The 26,529-nt window shown below is 46.9% G+C and overlaps 2 protein-coding genes across 3 annotated transcripts; both read right to left on the bottom strand.

Annotated features, from left to right (window-relative positions):
* Window positions 1-2,243: 2,243 nt before the first annotated feature.
* On the bottom strand, window positions 2,244-18,980 carry UBA2 (ubiquitin like modifier activating enzyme 2). 2 transcript variants are annotated; one of them, XM_068161660.1, is made up of 17 exons: window positions 18,780-18,980; window positions 14,422-14,505; window positions 14,110-14,180; window positions 12,926-12,990; window positions 12,169-12,269; window positions 11,906-12,027; window positions 11,251-11,318; window positions 9,708-9,829; window positions 8,754-8,853; window positions 8,078-8,238; window positions 7,775-7,868; window positions 7,566-7,678; window positions 6,963-7,118; window positions 6,324-6,420; window positions 5,279-5,384; window positions 3,981-4,111; window positions 2,244-3,408 (listed from the first exon to the last, which is right to left on the bottom strand). In XM_068161660.1, exons 1-17 carry the CDS (start codon window positions 18,921-18,923, stop codon window positions 3,221-3,223), a joined length of 1,923 nt encoding a protein of 640 aa, XP_068017761.1. In that variant the 5' UTR covers window positions 18,924-18,980; the 3' UTR covers window positions 2,244-3,220. The 2 variants fall into 2 exon arrangements, with proteins under 2 accessions (XP_068017761.1, XP_068017762.1); XM_068161661.1 differs by lacking the exon at window positions 18,780-18,980 and adding an exon at window positions 18,282-18,361.
* Window positions 18,981-20,684: 1,704 nt separating this feature from the next.
* PDCD2L (programmed cell death 2 like) lies at window positions 20,685-26,119 on the bottom strand. Its single transcript, XM_068161659.1, has 7 exons — window positions 26,000-26,119; window positions 25,717-25,880; window positions 25,522-25,591; window positions 24,076-24,479; window positions 22,939-23,052; window positions 21,806-21,954; window positions 20,685-20,839 (listed from the first exon to the last, which is right to left on the bottom strand). Exons 1-7 carry the CDS (start codon window positions 26,111-26,113, stop codon window positions 20,709-20,711), a joined length of 1,146 nt encoding a protein of 381 aa, XP_068017760.1. The 5' UTR covers window positions 26,114-26,119; the 3' UTR covers window positions 20,685-20,708.
* Window positions 26,120-26,529: the final 410 nt, after the last annotated feature.

Raw genomic sequence — 26,529 nt, 5'->3', positions numbered from 1 at the left:
GTATAAGCAGCCTTTTTGGAATCCAAGGTATGGCCATGACTATGTGGCTGGGCTCGGGCCATTTGTTTGCAAATCACCTTGTTCTGGCACGGGTTTCAAACCCCCTCCTTCGCAGTCGATCACAGATGTTCCAGATTGCACTTAGCGCTTGCGTTTTAGGGCACCATCTTCTGGCGGACACAGCGCACTGTACTCCAAGGGCCGCCCTTGCTAGGCACAACTATTCCAAGCATTTTTGACTAGCACTGCTCTGCAGGCTCACAGGTCATTTCTCACTCTAAATCTGCAGTAAAACGCTCTTTAACATTTTTGACATTCTTCCTCCTCTTTGCTGCAAACGCAGCTATTCACTGTGCCACACAAATACCAGTTGGGACGGACCCTGCGAGATTCCAGTCACAACAGGCACTTTGTGAGCCCCTTAGGTTAGACAGACAACAGATGTGCAAGCTCTCGTGATTAATACCCCATTTATGGATCTGATTTCTTCTACAGTCTCACCTTCCACTTCTCTGACATATTTCAGATAGTAACACTTCTGGCCAAAAGCAGTTTCTTGGCTCATGCTCTGGAGGCTGCCCATGGCCTTAGTCATGCTTACTTGCCCTCACAGGACATAATCCCTGTCTGTTCACGCAGCAGCCACTACATTTGCACAAATACACGATTTAGTCAGCCAGCTCAGTTAGCAGGACTCCCACTTCATATTTTTAAGGAGGTCTTAGATTATCAAGCTTCTTGCTTTAGAGACTTGGAAACAGAAAAACCACCTGGGGCTCTCCAGAGCTACAATCTTTCTTGAGGGGATATGAAGCAAGCCCTAATGCTGCAAACCAGCATCCAGCAAAGGAAAAAAGGCAGCTCTGGTGCATTTCATGAAAACAGGAAGCACTGTGTGAGGGTCAGACTGCTCTAGCACCCCTTATTCTCTGCTGGTGAGAACTAGCAGATGCACTGTATCCACCTCTTGGAGCAGACTGTGCTGACCTCCTGAGCCACCAAGACAACGCTCTGCAGCTCTGCTAAGGATCATTTCAGGAGGAGGAGGACATTGTTTTGTTGGGAACACCAATTAAATTTACATTTCCTGGTGTTTCCCATATTAAATGATACTCCAGAGGTCACACTTGTGAAGTGAAAGCAATGAACAGATTTGCAGGCAGCAGAGAGCTGGTCCATAAGCAATGGCACTAGTGCAGGGCAGTCTCCTATAGGTCTGTATTCTGCATCCTTTGCATTCTCCGTCTTGTAACCTCTCAACCCCCAGTAATGCTGCAATCCTGTCACCCCTTGTCCCATAGAGCATTCCCACTGCTGCAGGACTTGCCCTAGTCCTCAGCCACTAGATACAGTACCTCCAGGTTCCTCCTACCATGTTCACCTACATCCCTTCATAGACTTGCCTGTGCTCTTGTGTCTCTGGCATACCTCAACATCTTCACTCGCCTCCCATGTCCACCTACGTACAAAGGGAACAGAGAGAAGGTTGTAATATCCACAGCTCCTAGTCCCTTCCTAAGCTTCTGTTTAGGTATCTTAGCCCCTCTTCTTCCCCAGGACACTCCTGCTATCTCCACTCATCACTGTTTAGATGTGCAAAACTCTAAGCTCCCCCACAGACTTGCACACAGACCCTGGCACCATCAGGCAGTGTGAGTAGCACTTCTGTGGAACTGCTTCTTCATATCTAGAGACACTTACCTGTGTAGTTCTACCTATGGAGAACTGCAGTAGCTTGGAGGTCACTGATGCAATTGCTTGACATTTGCAAGCTGCTTCAAGGACAACTCTTAACTAGACTGAACTGCTCAAGCCCTCATCCAGCCTGGCCTTGAACAGTTCCACAAAGGAGGCATCCACAACCTCCCTGGGCAGCCTATTCCAGAGTCTCACCACCCCTGTACTGAAGAACTTCTTCCTAAGATCCAGTCTCACCCTGCTCTCCCTCAGCTTCAAACCATTCACCCTTGTCATGTCTCTAAACACCCTCAGGAAAAGTCCCTCTGCAGCCTTCCTGTAGGATCCCTTCAGGTTCGGTCTTCTCCAGGCTGAACACCCCCGGCTCCCTCAGCCTACCCTCACAGCAGAGGTGCTGCAGCCCTTGGATCATCTTTGCAGCCTCCTCTGGACGCACTCCAACAGCTCTGTGTCCTTCTTACGCCGGGGACTGAAGGCAGCATGCGAGGTGGGGTCTCACAAATGCTCTGACTGCAAAAGCCAATAACTGATTGTCCAACCAAAAAGAACATTCACAAAAGTTTTATTAAAAAAATTCCCCTTTCACCTCAAACAAGTGAAGCTCAAGTTCTGTACTACTAGGTTATGCTTAGAAAAATGAAAATAATACAGTCATTTTGGAAGGCTATACAGTGTAAAATCCCACCAGCCAGCATCAACTTGGACTGTGCAAGCAAATGTAGCAAGTATTTCAGATGTCATTTATTTGGTCCATCAGATGTACAGTGTAGGAGTATCTTGAGTTTACAAAACATCAAATATAAATAACCTGAAACTGTAACAATACACAAAAATTTGCTTCTTACATTGACATACCAGGCAGTACGAGCTGAAAACCTTGAGGCAATCAGAGCAGTTTTACAGTAATGTACAAAGTGCCAGCTGAGCTTGGAGAACACTGCCAGAGCAGGGCACTCGGTCGCTTTGTTGGAGTCTCCTCTTTACTGAATTTTCTTCTTTGCTTGTTCAGGGTGTGAAAAATGTTTAGGACTAGGCACAAAAGACTTTGCTTCAAGCAAAAAAAACAAACTAAAAATAAAGCAAACCAAACCAAACCAAAATTAAAAGAAGAAAAAGGGAAAAAAAAAAGTAGTTACTGAAAGTCTGGGCATCGGCTGACGGCCCTCTGCTAAGCAAGAGTAGGCTTGGGGTTTTTCTTCTCCTATTTTATTATACCTAAAATGTATTTACACTAAACCAACATGCTTCTTTTCATGGCTGTTTAAGCAAATACTTAGCTGTGAGCATTTATAAACTATAGTTCTACTACATTTAATATATGGAATCAATGGAAAAGCTTCTGGAAGAGTCTATTGAGATGAGAGCTTTATCATCAAGAGAAACAGACACAAATTAGTTTGGTACTCACTTAGAAAAAAGGCCTTAAAATCAGTCTAGTTCTGGACATTTTTCACATCCCAACAGAATCTGCTGTTACTGAATTCCATAAACTGAATCATTTTGTCAAGGGGCATTTGCATGCTCAGTCTAATGCTATAATTTCATCCTCCTCATCCTCATCTTCTGTCTGCTCAGCACGCACTCGCTTTGTCCCGACAGCCTCTTTCTCTTCCAGCTTTCTCTTGCGGCTTTTGTTCTCCTTGTCATCATCAGCCTTGCCTGAAGAACTTTCACTTTCTTCAACAAACATTACATCCTCTTCTTCTGGAGCTGCAAAAGAATGGCTTTAGTTCAGAAGAGCCCACTGGGTTTGAGACAGAAGAATGTCACTAACACCACATGCATTTCGGAGCATGTGCCCATAGTCTGTGCCCTTCAGCTGCAGGAGCAGCCCGAGCTGTCCTGAGGTCAGGATAAGACAGGCTTCTCACGTGCTCTAAAACTGGAGCAGGGCAGGTTTGGGTTGGGTATCAGGAGGAAGTTCTTCACAATGAGGGTGGTGAAATACAGCCACAGTTTGCCCAGGGATGTGGTTCAGGCTCCACTGCTGGAGACATTCAAGATCAGACTTGATGTGGCCCTGGGCAGCCTGCTTCAGCTGGAGGCTTCCCTGGTGGCTGCAGGGGGCTTGGACCTTTGAACAATCTTGAATGTCTACTTTACCCCAACTGCCAATGTGCATTTTTCTATTTAGTGTTAATCTTTATACACAAATGATCTTATTTAAGGCAACTTAAATGCTGTTTGTTTAATGTTGGCAAATCCAAGCCACGACACTGCAGACTGGGACTACACTACTGAACGTTTCCTTTGTTTGCTTCACTATTGATCCTGTTACTTACCTGTTGATGTCGAGGGCTGTGCTCCATCATCACTACCATTGGTAATGTTCTTTGATGCGGGCTCTGATGGTTTAGGGCCATCAGGAGTATCACCAACAACTTCAAATTCTACATCTTTCTCTAGGTCTTCACTGCAGACAAACAGAGATGCTTGTATCAGCTAGGTGAAAAGGACCCCCCTGGCTTTTTGACAAAGTACAGCATTCCAGTGTTAGAGCATCCTGCAGCTGACACAAGGTAAGAAAACCACTGGAAAAAAGGGAAAATCTGCTCAGTCCTCCTTTAGAATTTGTGCTTTTTCTATCCATAAACACTGCTTCACCCAGTGCCATGACCTAAAATGCTTAGAAATGAGACAAAAAGTCATTACTGGGGGTTACCTCTCCCTCAGTGTCACATTCCAGCCTGGCATTCTGTGACTGCAAGATTCCTGCTCTGACTGCAAGCACAGGGTGTTTAGTGTATAAAATATGTATCTGATTATGCAGGGTTAAACACACCCCCTGCCTATTTCCAAGTGCCTGGTAGCTGTGCTGCTGCAGCTGAACACAGCTACTCATGCAGAGGACTCACTGCCCCAGCAGACTGGGGGGGGTGGTTTTTCCTTCCTTCCTTTTACATTTTTTATTGCTAAACAGGAGTCTCTCACTTGTTGGCTGCCCCAAAAGCAAATATGGTGCTGCAGTGCATTTTTATGTTGTGGGAAGAAAAATGTTGTGTAAAGACAAGTTATTTAAATAAACTTTGTCGGTTACTGTTGTAAAACAAACCACCCACCCACCCCAAACAACAAAGCCAACAAGCCAAACCAGAACACCAACCCCCAAACCACACCCCCCAAACCAAAGCCCTCGACTCTATAAATGCATGGAAAAATAACAATTCCTTTTTATTCTGTACTTAAAAAAAACACCCAGAAAACCAAACCCCAACACCCCAAACCACCCCAACCCCAAACCCTAAGACCCCAACCACCAAACCAACCCCCCTAAGCTCTATAAATTCATTAGGAATTGATGTTTAAAAGAAAAGAATAAAATCACAACTAGTTTTTACTCTGTATTAAAAAACCCAACAAAACCAACCAACCCACCCCCAAACCACCACCACAGCTCAATCAAACCCAAGCCAACTCCCTGAAACTCTCTCAATCCACCAAAAACAATAGCAATTCCTTTTTGACTCTGCACTTTCTTTCCACAGCTTAGCCTCTGAGCTTTATTCCTTAGTTTGAAATTCCAAGTCTGTGGAACTGCACTACAACTCTACACACAGAGAGTGATTTGGGAGTTCCTTACCTATGCAGCACATTGATTAAGAGTGTGTAGTCCTGGAGGAAATCATCTGCTTGTAGCCGAGTGCCATTTCGAATTCCGAAGTCTGATAACTTCCTGTGGTTGTTTGCTAGGAAGAGGGAAAAAGTGCATGGATACAGCTTGTAACAAAGCTCCTTTGCACCTGAATCCAGGTGATGAAATGAGTACTCCAGCAGTGTTAGGTAGAGAAGCAAAGAGCCTGGCCCCTTCTTGACACCCCTCAGATATTTGTAAGCACTGATAAATCTCCTCTCATCCTTCTCTTCTCCAGACTCAACAGCCCCAGGTCTCCCAACCCTTCCCCATCAGAGAGATGTCCCAGTCCCTCCATCAACCTCGCAGCCTCCATCGGGCTCTCTCCAGCAGATCCCTGTCCCTCTTAAACTGGGAAGCCCAGAACTAGACACGATGTACCAGATGTGGTCTCATCAGGGCAGAGCAGAGGGGGAGGAAAACCTGAACCTGCTGGCCACGCTCTTCTGAATGCACCCCAGGACACCACTGGCCTTGTTGGCCACAAGGGCGCACTGCTGTCCCACGGATAACTTATTGTCCACCAGGATACCAAGGTCTTTCTCCATGGAGCTGTTTTCCAGCAGGCGAACCCCTAGCCTGTACTGGTGCATGGTGTTGTTCCTCCCCAGGTGCAGGACTCTACAGTTACTCTTGCTGAACCTCATTAGGCTCAGCATTTGGGAGATAACATTTGTCTGACAGCAGTGCCTATAAGCATCCTAAAAGGAACACGAAGGAGACACTCCAAGAGAGGCATTCAGTATAGCTGAGTACCTCTTTTTGAAAGGAATCCTGACACTCCAGCTGAAAAGCACTCAGATAGGAAAGCTGAACTGCACAAGCAGGCATGCAGACACCACTAACTCCTACTCAGTCACAAAGTACTTGCAAGTCCAGTTCACTTTGAATACTGCTCTACAGGATGAACACCAGAACATCTGCTATCCTCTCTACAGCTTGATCTCCCCCTAGTTTTTATCTACTCCCATCTAAAAAGCTTCAGTATACACACCTTCTGTTTCTCCTTCCTCTGAAGAGATAAGAATAGTTCCTTTTCCATCATCTATTTGTACATCTGGTGCTACCATAGCAAACTTTTCTTTCACTATCTGAAAAGATGAATAGGATTATTTAATCAATAGCTGGTTAAAACCACTTAGAAAAGAAAGAACCTTGAACTATTTTGACTTTTGTGGCCCAGGCTCATTTTCAGGCATCTGCTGAAAGCCTGCACTTCCTCCCCCCCACTTTCAGGAACAAAATAATCACATTTTCACTGTCCAAAACCCACAGGTCCAGACTGAAAATCTTTGTTGAACATATGTCATAACATGACAGAATTCCATCAGTGACTCTGCCACAGTACTGTGGTTACTGAACTATACAACTGAAGCACAAATGTAGCTTGTGCTGTTACATATGACCAGGCTCTGAAGCCACCACAAAAGTCAGAGAACATTCTTTCACAGGAGATAGAAGAGCAAGAAGCAGACTGCCTGATCTGGCTGCTCCTAGAGCTGAGGGAAAGGCCAAATGCAGAGCAACCATAAACAGCTGATGCTCAGTCAGAATACGCAGAGCAAACCTCTAACTTGACTGATTTACAGGATTAGAATCACAATGAAAGCTGTAGCTAATATTTCAGCTTTACCTTGTCCTGGAGTGTGAGCACAGTAACTTTGTGCACATTCAGTTTCACAGTCACTTCGGGCTTACTTGCACACACATAGCAGTTGGGGTTTGGCGGATCCAAAGCACAAGGAACTAACAGCTTCTTCCTGGGATTTGGCTGCTTGTTCAGAAAGATCTTGAGACAGACAAGAATAAACCAAGTTATTCTGTAAGTAACAGCAGCTGTAAATCTTTTCTCATGCACATTTGTTGTTTTCTTCTCACAGGTTGTCCCTCATCCTCTTTGACATGCCTGCTGAAGAGGAGTGAGTACCACAGCCAGTCCTCAAGGACGCCTGTGTGGTTGAACAGCTACTGCCAAGCAACCCTGGAACATGAGGTGTTTCAAGGGATGTCAGCCTGGTTCTCTCTCCTACCCAGCAGCTATTTTGTATTAAATCAGAGGAGTTTAATCAGCCTTTAAACTTCCACTTCTCTTTCATTGTGGCTGAAAGTTCCCAGTACATTCAGAATCTACTGAAGCAACAAGTGAGAGACAGTAAAACTACAAAGCAGGCAAAGCAGGAGAGATGTGACTTCCAAAGAAAGAGCAAGAAAGCAGAAGTGTCTCGGTCCCACTTACCGTTCTACACTGATCTATTTTTCCTGATAAAATCTTCAACCCCTCCAGCACTATCAGACCAGCTATGACTGCATTAGTAGTAGCTATAGCTGGGATAATATTTCCTGCCATTGCTGCAAAATAAGCAAGAGTATGGAAGATTTTTAACAGCAAGTAAGGAGTTTAGATTATCATCATTGACATAAAACAAGGTTGCAGTTTATCCTTACACTTGATATCAAATCTGCTCTTCATATTCATACTGAAAACATGCATCCTGAGATTGGCAGCAGAAGTGACAAAATCCATTGCAGAAGGGTCATCCTGGCAAGAATTTAATACAAAAACAAAGGAACAATTTAACATTCAAAGTCTGCAAAACATGGTTCCTAAAATGTTAGCTGCAGGAAGTTTTACTGCACAGGCTTCTTGTTTGCTATTTGATTTGCAAGCCACACTTCCTCTCTCAGCTGAATCCAGTTGATATTTGCACTACAGAGCGCAACTGCTTCTTGTGTGTTTGGCAAGCTGACCTTATCCCATATGAGCTCTGCTCCATCACCCTTCTCAGCCAGGTGAAGTCTCAGGGTTTCAACACTCTTTGAAAATAAGTGTGCATAGCTCTTGACATCCAGAACCTGCTGATCCTTCAAGACTGCAGAGGATTCATTTTGCTGGTCAGATGTGTTTTTCTCTTTGGGAAAAGAAAAAGAGAAAATGAGTGTCAGGAATACCTATAAACCCCACTGAAGCTCTCTCCAGGAGCTAAAGGAATTTCCCAGTTTCAGCAAGACCAAATATTTTTTACACTGAACTACAGAAGGCCAAACCCAGGACAACACATCTGCATTTAAAACTGTGTCTACAGCTGGACTTACATCAACCACCTAGACAGGCACAAGTGCAGCAAATTCACATTTGCAGCAGAGCTCAGCTTTCAAGGATAGCTGCATCAGTGTTCATGGTAAGGTCTCCTAGAACAAGCTGACCCTAATTTTGTGGCTGTCTAAAATAACAAACAACAACCCAGTTCTAGAACAGCATTTTCTATACAGAGAAAAAAATGTAAAGTCCTTGGGAATGGCAAAGAATTGCTGTGTTCATGCCCAGTACCCAGCTGGGGGAGTGAGCAGATGCCTGTGTTGCAGTGCTGCATCACCCAACAGCAGGTATGACTTTCAAATACACAGTGGGAGGAAGGACAATTACCTTGCTTTTGTACCTCAGCCCAGTCCAGTGGCACTGGAGGCTTTCTCTTCCTCCACAGCTTATCCATTGTCAGCAGATATCTGATGTCATCTTTGAAAAGCTAGGAAACAGAAGGAAAAAACCAAACAAACCCAAAAACCATTAAAGAGGGGGAAAAAGGGAACTATTTTTACATTTGGTGTGAAACTGACAAAACAAGTGTTAGATTGATTGGGGTTTTGCTGCTGTCCTTGAAAATACTTGCAATAGTGTAAATAAAAATCCAACTCCACAGGAAAAGGACTGGAAGAGCTTCCTATTTCCCATTCCCCAATCCTTACTGCACAAAGCAGGCACAGATCTGATCAATTTGAGGAGCAGTAAAGTGAGGAAAAGTAAGGAAAAAACCAAAATCAAGACACAACAGTGCAGAGTAGGCTCAGGTGCCTACTGAGGCCACCATTACAGCTCCCCCTGAGATACTCTTACCTACCAGCCAATGAATTTGCTAAGGGAAGTGATTACTACTCATCAACATCACATTCTAAGCTCATTTCCTCTATTTATTCACTTTTGGCAACTGCTTTAGAAGGAAAACTCCTGCAGCAGTTTGCATTTTCTTACACCAGAGCCTGATGATGCACAGAAGGTGACTGATGGATTTTAGGTGCTTAGATTGATTCTGACCATGCCCAGGCAAGCTCATAGAGAGCTCAGCTTTCCCTTTTCATATTACAGATAATGAGAATAAAGTGTTTTCTGTACAATATGGCCAAGCTGCTGAAGCCATCTGTGCAGACACAGATGGAATGCTGCAAAACAAGCAAGTGTTGCAGAAGACCAACCCTACAGCAAAATTGGTGGCAATCACAACATAATTGCATCACTGATGGCTAGCATTAGGGGTCCAAACTGGGTTCTGACTTCACCTCACACACTTGAAATAAAGACATTTATTGGGGGTAAGGAAGATACCTTAGTAAACAGTTTAACTGGGTCATATCCAGTTGATTTAGCCCACTCCTTAGTCGAAACACGTTTGATCTCACCATCCTCATTGGATGCTCGTGCTCTGGCTTCTGCTTCTGCTGGCTCCCCTGTTAATAAAGTGTCAAACAACAGTTTAGTTAAAAATAAAAGAAAAAAGGACAAGCACATCCAAATATTTCCTCTAGAGTCACTAACCAAAATTAAATGGCTCTACTGCACCCACCAAGATGAACCAGACACAGGGTGCCCACTGCTGTTTGCAAGTCACCAGTGTAACCTGATGTCACCTAATTCCTGTTTGCAGAAAGAGTGAGCAGCTGTTTCCTGTTCATTTTCTCCACATCACGTTGTGGTTTCATCAATGTCTAACCATCCCCTTTCAGTAGTCTCTTTCCCTGGCTGAGGAGGCTTAGTTTGGGTAGAACTTCAGCACAAAAATAAATCAATTTCTTTTCCTCTGGTTCTTCCTGCATAGTAAAACCCCAGACACACAGATGCTATTCATTGTGTTTCTTTCCCAGTCACATCCAGCCACTGCTGGCATGACTCTTAATGAGCAGCAGGTGATGTTCTCATAAAACTATCTATTAACATCTTGCCTGAATACAACAAATCAACATCATCACTTTGTGACCTTTTCCTCCCTTTCATCAGAGCATCATTTCACATCTATCTGCACCAGACATCGTTGCCCAGCCATTGTGTTGTGAAACTTTCCACTACTTTTTGTAGTCAGTCCTCATTTGATTATTCTTAATGACTTAACCAGGCATGCTGACCCCCACTCCAAGACATTTCTCTAATCACCATTTAGCTACCATTTAAGCAGTGCAAGTACTTCAAGTCTTTCACTATTTTTTCCTCCCCATGGCTGCATAGCTCCTTCAGATTCCTCACAAAAAGCTTTTTTGAGTGCTTTCTGCAGATTCAAACCAGTGTAAGCCACAGATGTTTGTCCTCAGCTTTGTGAATTGCTTCAGAGGACCTGCAGAGCCATACCAGACCCGAGTTCTCTTCACCAGAGGTGTGCTGACTCCTCCTCCCTGACACACCATCCATGTCCACTGGCTCTAAAGAGCATTACTGGACAGCGTGCTCACTACAGAGTGAGCTCCAGCTCAGGCCCTCCTGCAGCCCCCTGCCATCTTTGCTTAGCTCAACACCACTGTGTCTGCCACCAAGCATTCCAGCAGCAGTGAGTTTATATACCACTCTTTGAAAGATGCAGCTCTGAAGAGATCTTGTGCACATTCTCCATGCAGAAGTTAACTAAACCCCATGAAAATGTTGCAAATATCTAATAAGCAGCAGTATGAGGGAACTAAACTATGCATACTGCACACGAGGCTCTGAAAGTGAAACTACTGTTAACACATCTCAAAGTCTTGTTGTCCAAGGGTAAATGGAATCCTCTTAAAGGTAAATGGAGCTGGACTCTGCAACATTAAGGCATCACAGAAACAAGCCACAGTCTCTGCAAGGGAACATTTCAGTAACAGGGTCAGCTACCAGCTTGTATCACACTCACAGGCAGCTTCAGGATCAGCTCTGTCGGGAGAGACTTCTTGATCAGCATCTTCTTCTCCAAACAACTGGCTACATAATGATCAAGAACAACACAACACTGGAATTTCAGCATATTTGGTGAGAGACTGAAATACTTCCTAATGGATATATATCCACTTTAGAAGCTCTGCTGTCAGAGTGCCTCTTCATATATCATGCTTTTTGAACTGACAACACAAAATGTGCAATACAAACATGGATGTTGCAAACCAGCTCTGGTAACTCGCTCCACAGCTCACCCAGCCTTGTCTTTCCATTGCAGAACTGAATGCCTTGCTTACAAGCCTCCAACAACCCAGCAAAAGTTACATCCACACATGCATTACACTGAAAAATGTGTTGAAGAATAAAGTAACCTCACCCCACACTGCTGTGCCAAAGCACTTCTGATCTTCTGTGGTATTAGAGCAAGGCCTAAGTAGTAACTAACCTCCCAACCCCCCCATAACCCAAGTTAAAGAATGGGGAATTTTATCTATAATTAACATTCATTGTTTTTAAATCCCCCAACCAACCAAAAACCAAACCCAGACAGCATGTGTCCTCTTCTTGTTTGCAGGTTTATAAATCAGGACAGTGACCCAGAGTACCTTTTTGTTTTGACAGCAATCACTTACTTGAACAAATACTTAGCCCACACAATGCAGTGGATAGGTTCTGATGGTGTATTTCTAATAGTGCAGCCTGGGAAAGTCTTCTGGGTTGGCTTAGGATGGCATTCATAACATTCTGTCATTCCCTGGGAAAAGGCAAACACTTCCTTGTCACACTGTGAAGGCTCCTGCCACTGTGCGCTGTTGCCAGATGAACTGTAACTGGATCTCAACAGGCACAAGTGCCTGCTGTCTAAAAGAGCCAAGTGACAGAGACAGAACCTCACCTTCTTAATAACCGTTACTTGTCCAAGGTAGCCTGCAGTTCCGCTCTCTATCAGAGGGACATCAGCAGCCAGACACATCCTGTTCACGTGGTTACGGGCAGCTGCAGATCAAGAGTTTGCAAAGCAAAATGGAATCATCAGCAAACCAAGGAGACAGAAGTTTGACTTCTCCATACGCAAACCAGCCTCTCGTGCAAACATTCATCCTTCATCTGCCTTGTCTCATTCCACAGTACCATGCCTTTTGCAAAGTCCATTTTCATAGAATCCTAGAATGGGTTGGGTTGGAAGGGACCTTGAAGATCATCCAGTTCCAACCTCCCTGCCATGGGCAGGGACACCTAACACCAGCCCAGACTGCTCAAGGCCTCATCCAGCCTGGCCTTGAATACCTCCAGGGAGAGGGCATCCACAGCCTCCCTGGGCAATCTGTTCCAGTGTCTCCCCACCCTCACTGTCAAGAATTTCTTCCTAATCTCCAGTCTAAATCCCTCCTCAAGCTTCAATCCATTCCCCTCAATTAACACAAAATACATCCATAGCAGACTCCACTCTCCTGGGGAGCAGCAACACAGCAGTAAATGTTTTACCTTCGAAGCACCAACTACACTTTCTAGTAGAAGCACACAAACCACAGATGGCTTGAGAGGATTATTTCACTGACACTGCAGCACGACTAGGAGTGGAACCCATTCCAGTTCTACGAAGAAGCAACAGCATTTTGATCTCCAACACAAACCCACAGTGCAAAGCTCACCTCTGTTATCCAGAGCATTCATAACCAAGGTAAACTGGCGGAAGAACTCTACGTTATAGTCAGGGCTACATGGAAAAGAAACAAAGACAAAAGGTGTATCAAAGTGGTTGAGGTTTATGGCACAACAGAAACTGCACACATGCAAAGGGTGGCCTGATGTTCATGGGCTAAATTACACAGATCATAACTTTACTGCTAGCCTTTAACTGCCTCACTTGTCTTCTGCCCATTTTAAAGCGGGGCGAAAGCAAGGATGTTGTGCTGCTGGAAGGAAGCTGTTGCAATTAGCACTAATTTGACCAATGAAACAGGCAGAGAGGGAAAAGGCCATTGTACTGCTCTGACCGAACAAGTAAATTGGCTGAGCTGTGGTAACTGACCCTAAAACCCATCAGCTGAGACTAAACTCTGCACACTGTAATTACCACAGCTCATCAGAGCGCTGATGGTTGATTACACTGTGATAGCTCAGTTGGTTATGATCGTGCCTCCACGCCCTCAGGAGCCCAGACAGGAGGATTTTAAAATCCTGACACTTCAGGGTCCTTAATTTGCATTTTTCTGACCTGAAGAAGGTGGTGAAGGAGCAAAGAGGAAGCAGGATTAATGGGTTTACACTTTCAGGAGAAGGATGCACTCAGTCGGTGGTTAACAGTGACATTATAGTTCAAACCTGAATGTCCCAAACCAGAAGTTTTCAAGAAACTGGACAAATACAAATTGAAGCTAATGAAAACCTACATCATCTTGTACCCTATTCATTGGCTGTGGGTCACACAGACTGAATTTGAACAGTCTGGGGCATACATAAATGATACTCAGTTCACCCCCCCCAAAACAGGACTGTTTTTTTAATCACAGAATTAACATTCCCATTTCTCTTAATCTAATCCTTGCTCAGGACAGCAAGGCATCCTTACAGTGCAAAAACTTCCACACTAAATGCTGCTAATAAAATGGAAAATAGGCACAAGCAGATGACTACAGCTTACTACCAGCACTTCAGAGAACTCCTGCAAAACCCTCAGTGCCCCTCAGCGGTGTGCAGACTCACTCTTACAGCTGGTTCTTTTTACTGCAGTACTTTTGCAAAGGTCTTAAAGTACACAATTGCAGCATTTCAGTAACACAGCATTTGAACACAAACCCATGTTAACTGGAGATTAAAACCCAAGCAAACATACTTCATGATGCTGTCATGGTAAGCTGTAATGTTAGCCTCTGGATGAAACTGTAACACACTTTCCTTGGCAACCTAGAAATAAAAACCAAGAAAACAAAACCCCTGCATTATTTCTTCCTTCCTTATAAACACAGACTTGATACAAGTCAAGCATTAAGCTGACTAGCTTGAGACCCAAGTATTTCTATAATGAAATGTGGACAGCCACAGCCAACCAACATTTACCTCTTGAAGGCAGAAACAAAACCATGAGAGGTTCCTAACACTGCCCATCAAATATTGAGTAAGGCCTCAGCTTTGACTTTCTCCTCACCTGTGCTTTTGATCTTCCAACATGCTTCTTTTGGAACAAGAACTGCCTGTTGAGATTGCTGACATCGATGGTGTCCAGATCAATCTACAAACACAGGAGAGAGCCATTTCACTTGGACAGCAACAAAAGGAACAAAGTCACCAACAGAATTTGAGGCAAGTCTGATGACTAAAATGCATAAACTTTATAGACCTCTTTTCAGACCTGCAAGCAACCCTAGAGGCACAAGTATCACCTCATCCCCTTCAGGAATCCCTACATGTTCAATCAGGGCTAACAGTTGGACTGTAGGTCAAAAATTAAGGGCTCCCTGACAACAAACTTCCTGAAGAAAGAGTCCCTGCTGAAAATGCACGTGATTTTTGAGACACATATGCAGAGCAGTTGGTAGAAAGTCACTGACTGTCTTATTCACTGTAGGAGAAAGATCTTTAGTTAAGAATTCACCAGGAGCACAGGACACAAACTGCAGAAATCCCTCTAGATGGGTCCAAACTCTGCATGGGACTGACCACCCCAAATTCTGGCTCTGTACTGTGCTTCCCCAAGGTGCAAGTGTTCAAGGCCAGGTTGGATGAGGCCTTGAGCAACCTGGGCTAGTGGGAGGTGTCCCTGCCCATGGCAGGGGGTTGGAACTGGATGATCTTGAAGGTCCCTTCCAACCCAACCCATTCTTTGAACCCATGGATGTCCAAGAAAGGCCACTCAGCAAACCACTCCTCCCGTTTGATATGTGAGCGTGGCTTTGAGCAACTGAATCAGTCATCTGAGGGCTGTGTTGCCATCTCATTCACGCACTGCAGGGCAAAAGCTTTTACCCTTTGCCCTCAGGACTAACTGCCTAAGTGCATGTTAAAAAATTATGAAGTCTACTTACAAAAAAATAAAAAAGTCCATGCCACCAAGATGCCTAAAAACACAAAGCACAGAGCTGCTGCCATGCAGAGCCCCAGAGGACGCCGTGCCTGCAGCTCCCCACGGGCCACCTTTCTCTTTATTAATGTATGCACATCAACACCACCGCTGCAAACGTCTCTGCCCTCCACCACATCAACTAACAAGAGTTAATGGGAACTTGAAGATCTATTCCTACCTTTGTTGCCCCTACTTTTCCTTTAATTAAACAGCTTCTCAAATCAACCACTCTATTTAGAAGTCCTCTCCTCACCCCAATATTTTGAACTGGGAGGGGAAGGAGACAGTTTTCCTGAGCCTCAGAGTTTTTTCTCCCAAATCCCCACAGCTCAAGCTTTCACACTCAACACAGCAATGCTTTCAGCTCTGTGGAGAGGACTACCAGGCTGGCTGTGCAGCGTGAAGCTTAAACATGACCTACCCAGGGTGTTCTCACACACTTCTCATTTCAGTAACCAAACTTGAAGAAGAGAAACAAGGATGGCACACATTTCCCACTGAAGATTAGATCCTTTGCATGCAACATCCAAGCTTCAAGACTGAACTTCCTGGTTTCTGGGCATTTTTAATTAACTTTTGATATACTAAGAACTGTGATAGCTGGAAAGGTTTAACATTAAATAAAAGCATGTGGGAATATAGAGCAAACAGGAAATGTACAATGGTTTAGGAATCTATCATAAAGCAGGGACTGCTGACCTTTGTTAACTAGAGATATCCTTAGTAACTACTCATGGTCTTGTATCTTTACATGAAAATGGCATCTGCATGCAAACATATTTTTACCTCCCTTCCTACACTGCTTACTTCCCAAACTTGCTTAGTCCACAGCCAAAAACACCTCAAGTGAAAATCATGAAGTGCATCACTCTGTTAAAACATCCTCCACCCACAAAACCTGCAGTATTTTAACTGGAAATAACAAGTCCTTAGGTTACAACTGCAAACAATATTATCATGAGCAAAAGCAGCTAAGGTAGCTTCTCTCCAGAGAGAATACTTAAGACTGAGACCTCAGCAGAAGCATCCATCTAGCTAAGAATGATCAGGATTTAACTGTGTCCAGTTCTGGGCCCCTCAGTTTAGGAAGGAGGTTGACTTGCTGGAAGGTGTCCAGAGAAGGGCAACAAAGTTGGTGAGGGGCTTGGAGCACAGCCCTGTGAGGAGAGGCTGAGGGAGCTGGGGTTGCTTAGCCTGGAGAGGAGGAGGCTCAGGGGTGACCTTATTGCTCTGTACAACTACCTGAAGGGAGGTTGTAGACAGGCAGAGGTTGGTCTCTTCTCCCAGGCAGCCAGTACCAGAACAAGAGGACACAGTCTCAGGCTGCACCAGGGGAGGTTTAGGCTGGAGGTTAGGAGGAAGTTCCACATATGAGAATGTGCTGCCCGAGGAGGTGGTGCAGTCACCATCACTAGAGGTGTTCAGGAGGAGACTTGACAGGGTGCTCGGTGCCATGGGTTAGTTGGTTTAGTATTAAAATAACTTTCACACTGCTCCTGTTTTTGCAAGGTAGAAGGGAAGGCCTCAGAACTTCCTGAGAAGAGGTATTAATGATTTTAATTCAGACTCAGATCTTGAGTGACTGGATTTTGTCCTTCATTCAGGAGGACAACAGCACCGCCCTTCAAGAAGGTGTGCTTAACGCAATCCCACCTTTCTGGGTCGTCTGGTGTTCAAAACCACCAGATGCTTTTTGGTTTCCAAAATCCTGACCTACATACAAAACCAGGAAATACTTCCAGGTCTTCATGCTTGTTAGGAATTAATAACCATGGAAAGCCCTCAACAAAATCAACAACCTTGGCAAAATCAACTTCTTGCCACAGCAAATTTCCTCCTCGGGTTACAGTTCTCTTTTTGCCCTGGCCCCGGTTTTGTGCCCACCCACTCCCTATGTTATCAAAACATTTCTGTCTTGCATAAAACACTGCCAAAGATATTTTTAAATGAAGATGGCCCTGATCCAACATGTACTTAAGTTAATGGAGTCCAACCATGTTTGCCTTGAAAGATAACACACACAAAAAAGAAAACCGAAAAAAATCAAACTACAGGAAGTGAAACCATAAGCACATCCCAAAGAGATTTATGCCTAATGACTAAGTGGAAAGTCAGGAGGTATTCACCTCTATTGTACTGGAACGTAGGAGTACACAAATGACAGGCTGGGAAAAAAATCAGTGCAGAAAATGCAAACTTCCACTCCTCTATTGATGTTTGCTTCACTCATACAGTGTTGGAAATGGATAGGCTTGCAGTGGGAGACTGAACTCCAAGGGACAACTTGGATTACACCTAAGCACATCCTAAAAGTTATCTGAGTAGAAGGGGCTGAGCTGCATGAACAACAAAGCAAGGCTGTCACCTTCTACAGCCTCACAACCGTTTCAGATAAAAGCTGTTTCTTACACGCTCTGCTCAGCAAGTCCGAGGGGAAAAGCAACCCTTACAACTTGCCATACAACGCTCCCCGGTGAGATTCCTGGCCAGGCACACGCAAGTGAAAACGCATTCAAGGAACCAGACCTGTGCTCTAGCTGCATTTGTACTTCCATCGTTTCTTCACACCCTGTACTTTTGGAACGACAGTAAGCAATAAGGTTTGGAAACTCGGTACTCGAGTTTTGCTAATGGTGTTTCTGTCTCTTGCGTTCTCATCCCGACCCTCTCAGTCCTGCCCTCCCTATACGCACTCGGAGATCAGCATCACGAAGCAAAAGTGAAAGCAGCCGCCCGCGGGAAGCTGTCGCGACCGGACTTCAAGACTGGCAGTTTTACAACTGGGTATCTAAAAATACACTTCACCTCCCACGTATTTTGTTTTTCGCACAAGCCATCCCCAGACCACTCTCCGCAGTACTCAAGGCGGCACTAGGCAAAGCCAAGGCTGTACGGGCAATCGCCGGGCAGCGAACACAACACGCCAGTTTCCCACCAGATTTCACCTGCGGGCTCCCAGGCGCAGCCGCTCCCCCGCCGAGCTGCCCCGGGAAGGCGGCCCGACCCCGGGAGGCGGGCGGCCATAGCTCCGTGGGGAAAGGCGGCCCTCGGCCGCTCCTCCTCCCCGCGGCCGCCCCGGCGGGGAGTCCGGGCGCAGCGGCACTGCCACTCGGGGCGGCCCGCGGGAGGGAGCAAGCCGCACGGGACGGCCCCGTGGAGGCCGCGGCCCCTTCGCGGCGGAGCCCGTCCCCCGGCGGCAGGGGCGGCGCGGCCGCCTGGCGGCAGCTTTGGCGGGCCGGGAGCAGTTTGAAAACACGCAGACAATGCGGCGGGCGGGAGGGGCCTCCCCGCCACGGCGCCGCCGCGGCCCCGCCGCCCCGGCCCACCAAGGCCCTCGCTCCGTTCCCTGTGCCCCCCCACCCCACCCCGGCCTTCGCTGCGCCGCCGCCCTCCGGCCCCTCACTCGCCCCGGCCCCCGCCCCGGCCCCGGCCCCGGCCCGCACCACGTCGATGTTGCTGAAGCCGGTGAGCACCAGGTTCTTGAGGAGCTCACAGCCGATGCCGCCGGCTCCCACCACCAAGACCCGCGCCTGGGCTACGGCTTCCGCCAGCTCGGTGCGCAAGGGGCCCGACACGGGCACGGACATGACGGCGGGCGAGCGAGGGCGGCGGGCAGAGGCAGCGACTCCGCGCGGCTCCCTTCACCGGGCCGCACTCTGGACAGTGAGTCCGGGCAGGGCCAGAGCGGCAGCCGCCCGCCTCGCCCGCAGCGCCCCCTCCTGGCAGGGAGGGCCTCGGCCCCTTCCCGCTCGCCGCCCAGGACGGCGGCAGCAGGACCGCAGTCGGGGCGGGACAGGGAACTCTGGACCGCTGCGTGGAGCCCTGCTCTCGGCTGCCGCCTCGGCCGGAGGCTGGCTACGGGTGGCACCACGGGCAGCGCCTCGCGTGGAAGCCGCTCTGTGTGCTGCAACCGTCGGCATGGCCAGGGCTCGGCTCCCAGAGCGTGCGCTCGGGGCTGCCTGCCATGGCTGGGGATGCGAGCGGACCGAGCACCCGCGGGACGCCTCCCCATCACGGTAAGCGTTGGATTTCCGTTAGCCTTAGCTAGCTGCCTCGCCTCTGGAAGCTACAGTTCTTCGTTAAAAAGGGGCAGATTTGCGAATATATTTAATCATTTTAGCTTCCCCCTTCCTATTCCCCCTCTCCCCCCACCCCTTTTTTTCCACTTCTACTGCATTCATTTATGCTGCAGCATTAAACCTCTACAAAAAGCTATAAAGACACATTTAAATTACTCCTCCATTAAGTCAATTAAAATACTGCAATTTAGCCTAAACCAACAGGGAGCTCCACTCTAGAATTCAGTTTAACTACAGCAGCCAGATGAGCCTGCAAGCACTAGGCTGGTGCTGTACCTGCCCCTTCCCTCTGTCCCTGTGAAAACAAAAACCTCCTCTTCCTCACCCAGAGCAACGTGACTGTGAGAGCTCATCTTGGCCGTGCAGATGTAGCCTTATCCCTCACTGCAAAAACGTCTCCAACAGCTTCATCATGAGAAGGATGTAGTGACAGCAAGGCCCTTTCAGCTGCTGCACACTGAGCTTCCAATCTGTGGTTAAAACACAGCAGATCTGCTTTTTAAAATCAAGATTACATTTATTTCTTCACTGCCAATAGTTCCTAAAGTCTGGATCCTGCTTGACTCATAAATGACCATCTCTCTTATGAAGGAAGGCTGAGGGACCTGGGGCATTTTAGCCTAAAGAAAACCGGGGGGGGGGGGGGGGGGCAAATCTCATCAATGTTGATCAATACTTAGAGGGTGGGTGCCGGGAGGATGGGACCAAGCTTTCTTCAGTGGTGCCCAGTGACAGCACAAGGGGTAACAGGCACAAACTTGAACATCAGAACTTCCATCTAAACATGAGGAGGAACGCCTTTAATTTAAGGGTGACAGAGCCCTGGAGCAGGCTGCCCAGAGAGGTGGTGAAGTCTCCATCTCTGGAGGCATTCCAAACCCACCTAGACTTGTCCCTGCGTGACCTTCTCTTGGTGACCCTGCCTTGGCACAGGGGTTGGACTCTGATCTCCAGAGGTCCCTTCTAACCCCAAGCAGTCTGTGAAGAGAACCCTTCTCCACTACTATCCTTCCCAAACATGAGGTGTACCTAGAATTACGAAGCAATCTCTACCTTTCCACATCTCACTGAAACACGCAAGTTTCCTGTCACCACGTTTTAGAGGCTTGATACTGTGTACCTCCATCAGCTACTCCTGGGAATCAGCACCACGTCAGCAAATTCACTTCGTTTTCACCACACTGAGGGGGGGGAAAAAAGCTCTGCCGCCTAACTACATGCTTTCACCTGCAGGAGAAAAACACACCACCACAACAACCCAACAGCCTCTCCATCTATGCAGAGAAACACAGTTTATTTAAATAATCTCTGATCTGGGTCTTCTTGTACAAAAATAAATTCTTCAAGAGGGGTTTGATGATTTGGTGGCCAACAGCTTCTCTCACACGTGTAAACCAGAGCCGTTCCAAATTCCACTGCCAGATCTAAAACCAAAGTAATAAAGGTATGAGAAATGACATCACCAAAGGCTGCTCTTTATTGTGATCCCTCAGTGTCTGCAGTTCAAAAGGTACTTGTCATATTCAGTCTTCGTTTTCTGATTTTAAAGCAAGCTTATCCTGAGTTTTCAAAGAGCTTCTTAAGTCTCTCCAATCTTACTTTTCAAGGCCTCATTCAAGAAGCAATAAAGACAAACTCCTCCCCATGGCATGGAATGGTCTGTATTGCTGTTATTAATGTTCACTGGTGAGCAAATGAAGTTACAGTCTCAGAATCTCCATAAACTAGTTACACTTTTGCTTAGTGAAATCTCTAATGGAAACAGAGTGGATTCCATTCAGTTTTGGGCTCCTCACTATGAGCATATTGAGTTGCTGGAGCAAGTCCAGAGAAGGGCAACAAAGATGGGGAAAGGTCTGGAGAGCAGGGCTTGGGAGGAGCAGCTGAGGGAGCTGAGGTTGATTAGCCCAGAGAAGAGGAGGCTGAGGGGAGACTTCATTTCTCTCTACAACTCCCTGAAAGGAGGCTGCAGTGAGGTGGGGGTTGGTCTCTTCTCCTTAGTATCAGGTGATAGAAGGAGAGGAAATGGTCTGAAACCTGCCAAAGGAGGGTTAGGTTGGACATGAGGAACAATTCCTTTGCTGCAAGAGTGGTCAGGGATTGAAACAGGCTGCCCAGGGAGGTGGTGGAGTCACCAAACCTGGAGGTGTCCCAGAAAGGTGTGGCCATGGCAGCTGGTGACATGGTTTAATGGCCATGATGGCGTTGGGTTGATGGTTGGACTGGATGACCTTAGAGGACTTTCAACCCAAACAATTCTAAGATGATGACTGCAGTTACACAGCTCAGTGCATGTGGTTAGCAAGCAACAATCCAAGCTGCAGTTCACTGAACTTCACCAGGAAGGTGACTGTTTCTAGTACACTTTCAGCTAAGTCAAAAGTCAACACCTGAGTCGCTCTGGAGCATGCTGACCAGCGCTGGCATCAGCTGAAATTCAAATACTCTGCTGCCTCCACAGGTACTGCAGGCTGGAATACCTTTGTCAATGTTGGCTGGAGGACATGTTATGAATAAAGGCTGCCCACCCCAAGAGTACCTAAGAGAAGAAAGGAAAGAAAGTATTCCATTTTTTAACCTGAATTTCACAGGGAAACAATGCAGGCTGGCAACAGTGCTCTGAACTTGCTTGAGGTACAAAACATTGTTATGAGCCCAAATCTCTGCCAAAGCTTCATTAAACAGAGAATAAAGATGGGCAGGGGGGAAATACTTGCAAGATCAACACTTGGAATGTCTTAAGGCATTTAGAGGAGACATCTCCAAAATAGGCTATACCTGACTCATTCAATTAAGCAAACTGAACCTTCCTGAAAATGGAATCCTGACCAGCAGCAGTTTCAGACACTCAACACAGAAATGGTCTCAAAACCGCTGCAGTTACGTCACAGTAACAACTGATGGTTTATTTCTGAGAGCTATCACAGTTAACAGCAAACCAAGATCAGAGATTATCTGCACTGAATTGCCAAGCAGGGAATCCCATGCTGTGCAGCAAGCTCAACAGATCTGGCAGACCAGGAGAAGCTGCAGAACTCAGGCTTTAAAAGCAGCGCTTTCTCACTTCAGTTACATCTCAAGGATGGAGACTTCAGCAACTACAGCAAGGTTACAGAATTGCAGAGGAGCAGACAGCTGTGGAAATCTATCTATACACTACTGGGTATTACACTTCCACCTCAAAACTGCCTCTTGAAAACCTTTTTCTGGGTTTCAGCAAGTCTTCACAGTCTGGGTCTGTCCTCATCAGGTTTTATGTTGAAGAAAAGTCTCCCACAGCCAGATCTGGGGACTCTGATCCTGCTCTGCTTCTCTCATCAACTTACATTTGTACAAAAAAGCTGAAAGAGGGGCTGAAGTCTGACCACAGGGACAAGGTAATGACCCTCTTGGCAGGCAAGTTTTTATCATATTTTTTTTTATGAAGGAACTACCCATTTCCAACAAAAAGGTTTATTATGCTGGACTAACAATCCATGGCTCTCTGTCTCCCTGTTCCAAGCAGATGATCAGCACACCATACCTTAGGATCTGTTCAGGACACACGGACACTCTTTTCATAAATTTATGGAATGTGTGGTCCCTGCCTTTGGCTTCACTCTTCTCATAGTTTTCACTACTACCTTCACCTGCAAAACTATAAGGAAGCAAGAAAGGAACACAATTTCCAGTAAGGTTCTCGGTGTGATATGCATGACTGAAATAAGCAATGGCTACTACAAATTCACATTAAGTTATACCAAGCACACTAAAAAAAACCCACCACCAAACTTATGCATGGTGAACTAAGAGGCAATTCCTGCAAGAGCTTGCAAGTGAACATTTTGCTTCTAGTTCTTCAGTTTCTGGTGGCTTACAATTACTAACAGTGTTTCAAGATTCAAATCCAGCAGATCCCCACTTAACTCCTTCAAAAGTTACTCCTTTAGTAACCCCCTCTAAGATTTACTGGTTCTAAAATTACATTGTTGTCTCTTTACATTTTGAAATAATTAAAGTTCTCCAAGTCATAAAGATCAACAAAACTCAACAAGAACACCACTGCTCAAAAGCATTCCATATAGTGTTAGCTCCCAAAAAAATTCAGTGTCACCCCCAATTCAGGAGAAGTCACGGTAGGTGTTAAAATGATCCAAAGAGAAGTGGTCTGGATGTAAATGCTCACTGTGATCACTTCATAAGGAAAATGTCTTTAGTAGCTACATTAAAAAAAAGTTGTTTTCAGACAACCTTTATGAAGTCTGAGTCTTACTGAGTCTTACACTCATCTCTGGTTAAAATTCCTGAATAATTAAACTCTTAAAAATGCAATTGGGATGGAAGAAAAGCTTCAGCCTTGTAAAGAAAAACAACCCCCAAACGTTACAAAGTAAACGCTGCCATGTAGCACGAAGTGTTTTTTAAGCCACCTCAGTGCTCCAGAGCCTGTAGGCTCTGTCTGGAGCCCAAGGACATTCAAACTGCTCAACCCCTCAGAAAGAGATTCATCTCTGAGGAACTCAAAATCTGACAGAAGTGGGGGCATTGCTGTGTTCTTCCACCAATTACTGCTGAAGGACTCAGTTACAAACAATACCTGTTCAGAATCAGTGAGAGATTTATGCTATCCATTGTACACAAATCCCTTCAGCTTCAGCATGAAATCCAGACCTGTTCTCACCTTTCTGAGACCAACTGTTCCACATCAACACCCTCTCTCTGCTGATACTCCTTCAATAGTTTTTCTGCATGATCTGTATCAGGGAAACCTGTGTAGTCTTCCTCATCCACCACACTAATGTAAAAGGGCTGGAACACAGGAGCTGAACTCTGCGTTGCCGTTACCATTGCCTGGCTGTCTGGAGGGTGTGTGTGCAGGGGACGGGGCCCATCTGTAGCTTCAGACAAGCACAGCTGTTGGAATTGGGATGCACACTCCAGCTCTCTGGACAAAGAGCTGCTCACTGCTTCATTTAAGCCAAGCAGCTGGAGGGAGGCAGATGCAGCAGATTCTGTTCCATCACAGGGTCCCCAGTCATCTGCTTCATCACACCAATCCTTTGCAGCACAGTTTGATGCTTGTTTCTGAGAAGAACAAAGGAAAAAAAGAGAGAACACCACCAAGATCAGCTCCCATCAAGCACTTAAAATGCAGTTTGATAACAGGTAAGAAAACTAAACCCTTTGCCTAATGCTCAGCATCATTTAATTTTGCTTGTGCTGGACAAGCCCACTAAGATCATCCAGTCAACTCTCAGCCTAAGACCACCATGGCCACTAAACCATGGCCAGTGACATTCACCACCATACCCACAGTTACTTTGTTCAGCAGCACAGTTATGGCAAAACACTTTTCACAGCAGAGAAACAGAAGAGGAATTCAGTGGCTGTTTGAAGGGCCTTTGTGCATCATGTTGCCAGACCCTGGCTGCTGACAAGCCCACTGACAGCTAGCTTGGGTGCATTTACCTGCAGTTACTGCACCACAGGTAGGCTCAAGGGGCAGAATATGGAGGAAAACAATAATTTTCCTCATTTTTCCAGACTGTAAGTTCATTTCCCCCAGTTTCACACTGGAAATACACCAGTGGAATGAACACTTTCTGCCCATGATCACTAGTTTGCCATCCTCCTCTTTTGGTCTTCTTAAGCCTGCACGCAGCTTTTCTTCCATAGCAAAATGCCATAAGAGTATTAACAATAACTGAGGCAAATTAAATGAAACTGATGACACTTTAGAAATTGATTTAACTAAGAAAACAAAGAAAACACCTTAAAGGTCCAATCCTAAACAGGCTCACCCAATCATTTGAAGGTGAAAAGTACTTTTTAGGTTAAAGTATTAAATATCCTTAGTTGTGACCCTAGTTGGGCTGCAAGCTCCGCTTTAGAACAAGTCTTCTGGGACTCAGCGGTGTCAAACACTCCCCAACCATGCCTTCTCCACGTGGCCACATAGGTGACTCCAGACTGACACAGCACAGCTTCTTCAGAGAGGTTCTGGTTACCATGACAAGCAACTCGTCTAACTCAGCTGCATTTTTAAGACCTGCCTGCTCAATACCGTGCTTCAGTGAGCACACTGACAGCCAGGGCAGAAGCCCAGAAAGCAGTTTGTCACTGATACCTGGTTTATGCTGCAGTTTTGTGTTTCCTTTTCTTGCGGCTGCAAATACTGGGAGCGCAGCACCTTCCAGCTTCACCAGCCCGCGTGGAAATGAAGAAGGACATGTAAGGGAACAAACCATTCAGCCAAAGCGGCGTGTATAAGAGGCGGCACAGCCGCGCCCGTTTAAAGCAAAGCTCCCCCGCCCGCGCTCACCTCTGGGGTGCTCCCCAGCAGCCCTTGCCGGCGCAGGCGAAGACGTTAGCGACGCGGTGGCTGGGGGACCCCTCCAGCGGGCAGTACACCTGCACCAGGTGCGCCAGCGCCCCGCCGCACACCCCGCAGCGCGGACAGCCCGGCCGCACGGAAGGCACCCAGTCCTGAAAGGCGAGCAGTACAAGTACGGCTGGAGACTCTGCGAGGCCGCCCGGCGCCTCTACCGCGAGACCCTCCGCAGCTGCAGCTGCAGCTACCCCTCCCCAGCCCGCCGCAGCCCTACCGCGGAGCCGCCGAGCTTGTTGGTAGCCCAGGCGGGGGCCTGCTCGCCTCCTCGGCACGGCCCGACCACGGCAGCATCGCGCAACCCCAGCAGCACGCGCGGCCCGGCCGCCATCACAGCGCCGCCCGACCCCGCCCCGCTACGGCAGCCGCCAGCGGACACGCCTCAGCGGACACGCCTCGGCGGAGCGCTCGCACCCTCCGGCGCGGCGCGCGGACCGTCTCGAACCCCGCGGGGGTGGGAGGTGAGGGGCTTCTCAGTAACTCGCCCGGCTCTCAGCCCTCTCCTGCGCGGCTGGAGCGGGTCCGCCGCGGTCGGCGGCCTCCTTTACGGTCACTAACAACGGAGACAGTTGGGCTTTAGCGTAGCGATTAGGCAGGCGTGGGAACTTACATGAGAGTAAAGCGAATCCAGCGTCCCGAAGCCGTTCTGCCAGGCTGAGACTCGCCCGCGGCGGAGCAGCGGATCCTGGCGAGCTCCCGGTGAGCGCTGCCGCACGGCTGCCCGGGGCCGTTCCGCTCCCACAGCGC

The sequence above is a fragment of the Melanerpes formicivorus genome, unplaced genomic scaffold (genome assembly GCF_026170545.1).
Source record: "Melanerpes formicivorus ecotype bairdi unplaced genomic scaffold, bMelFor1.0.p_v2 SCAF_59, whole genome shotgun sequence".
NCBI lineage: Eukaryota > Metazoa > Chordata > Aves > Piciformes > Picidae > Melanerpes > Melanerpes formicivorus.
The sequence above is the reverse complement of the archived record's forward strand: the minus strand, read 5'-3'. Positions and strand labels throughout refer to the sequence as shown.

Excerpts from the sequence above, each read along its gene's own strand:
- UBA2 (XM_068161660.1), bottom strand. The coding sequence starts at position 18,923 with ATGTCCGTGCCCGTGTCGGGCCCCTTGCGCACCGAGCTGGCGGAAGCC. Across the intron at positions 12,270-12,925 it reads GAATGCTCTGGATAACAGAG|CTGCCCGTAACCACGTGAAC; the intron begins GTGAGCTTTGCA and ends CTTGATCTGCAG. Across the intron at positions 8,239-8,753 it reads GGCTGAGGTACAAAAGCAAG|AGAAAAACACATCTGACCAG; the intron begins GTAATTGTCCTT and ends CTTTTCCCAAAG.
- PDCD2L (XM_068161659.1), bottom strand. The coding sequence starts at position 26,113 with ATGGCGGCCGGGCCGCGCGTGCTGCTGGGGTTGCGCGATGCTGCCGTG. Across the intron at positions 25,592-25,716 it reads TGCTGGGGAGCACCCCAGAG|CTGGAAGGTGCTGCGCTCCC; the intron begins GTGAGCGCGGGC and ends GGGCTGGTGAAG. Across the intron at positions 20,840-21,805 it reads CATGCTCCAGAGCGACTCAG|ATCTGGCAGTGGAATTTGGA; the intron begins GTGTTGACTTTT and ends CTTTGGTTTTAG.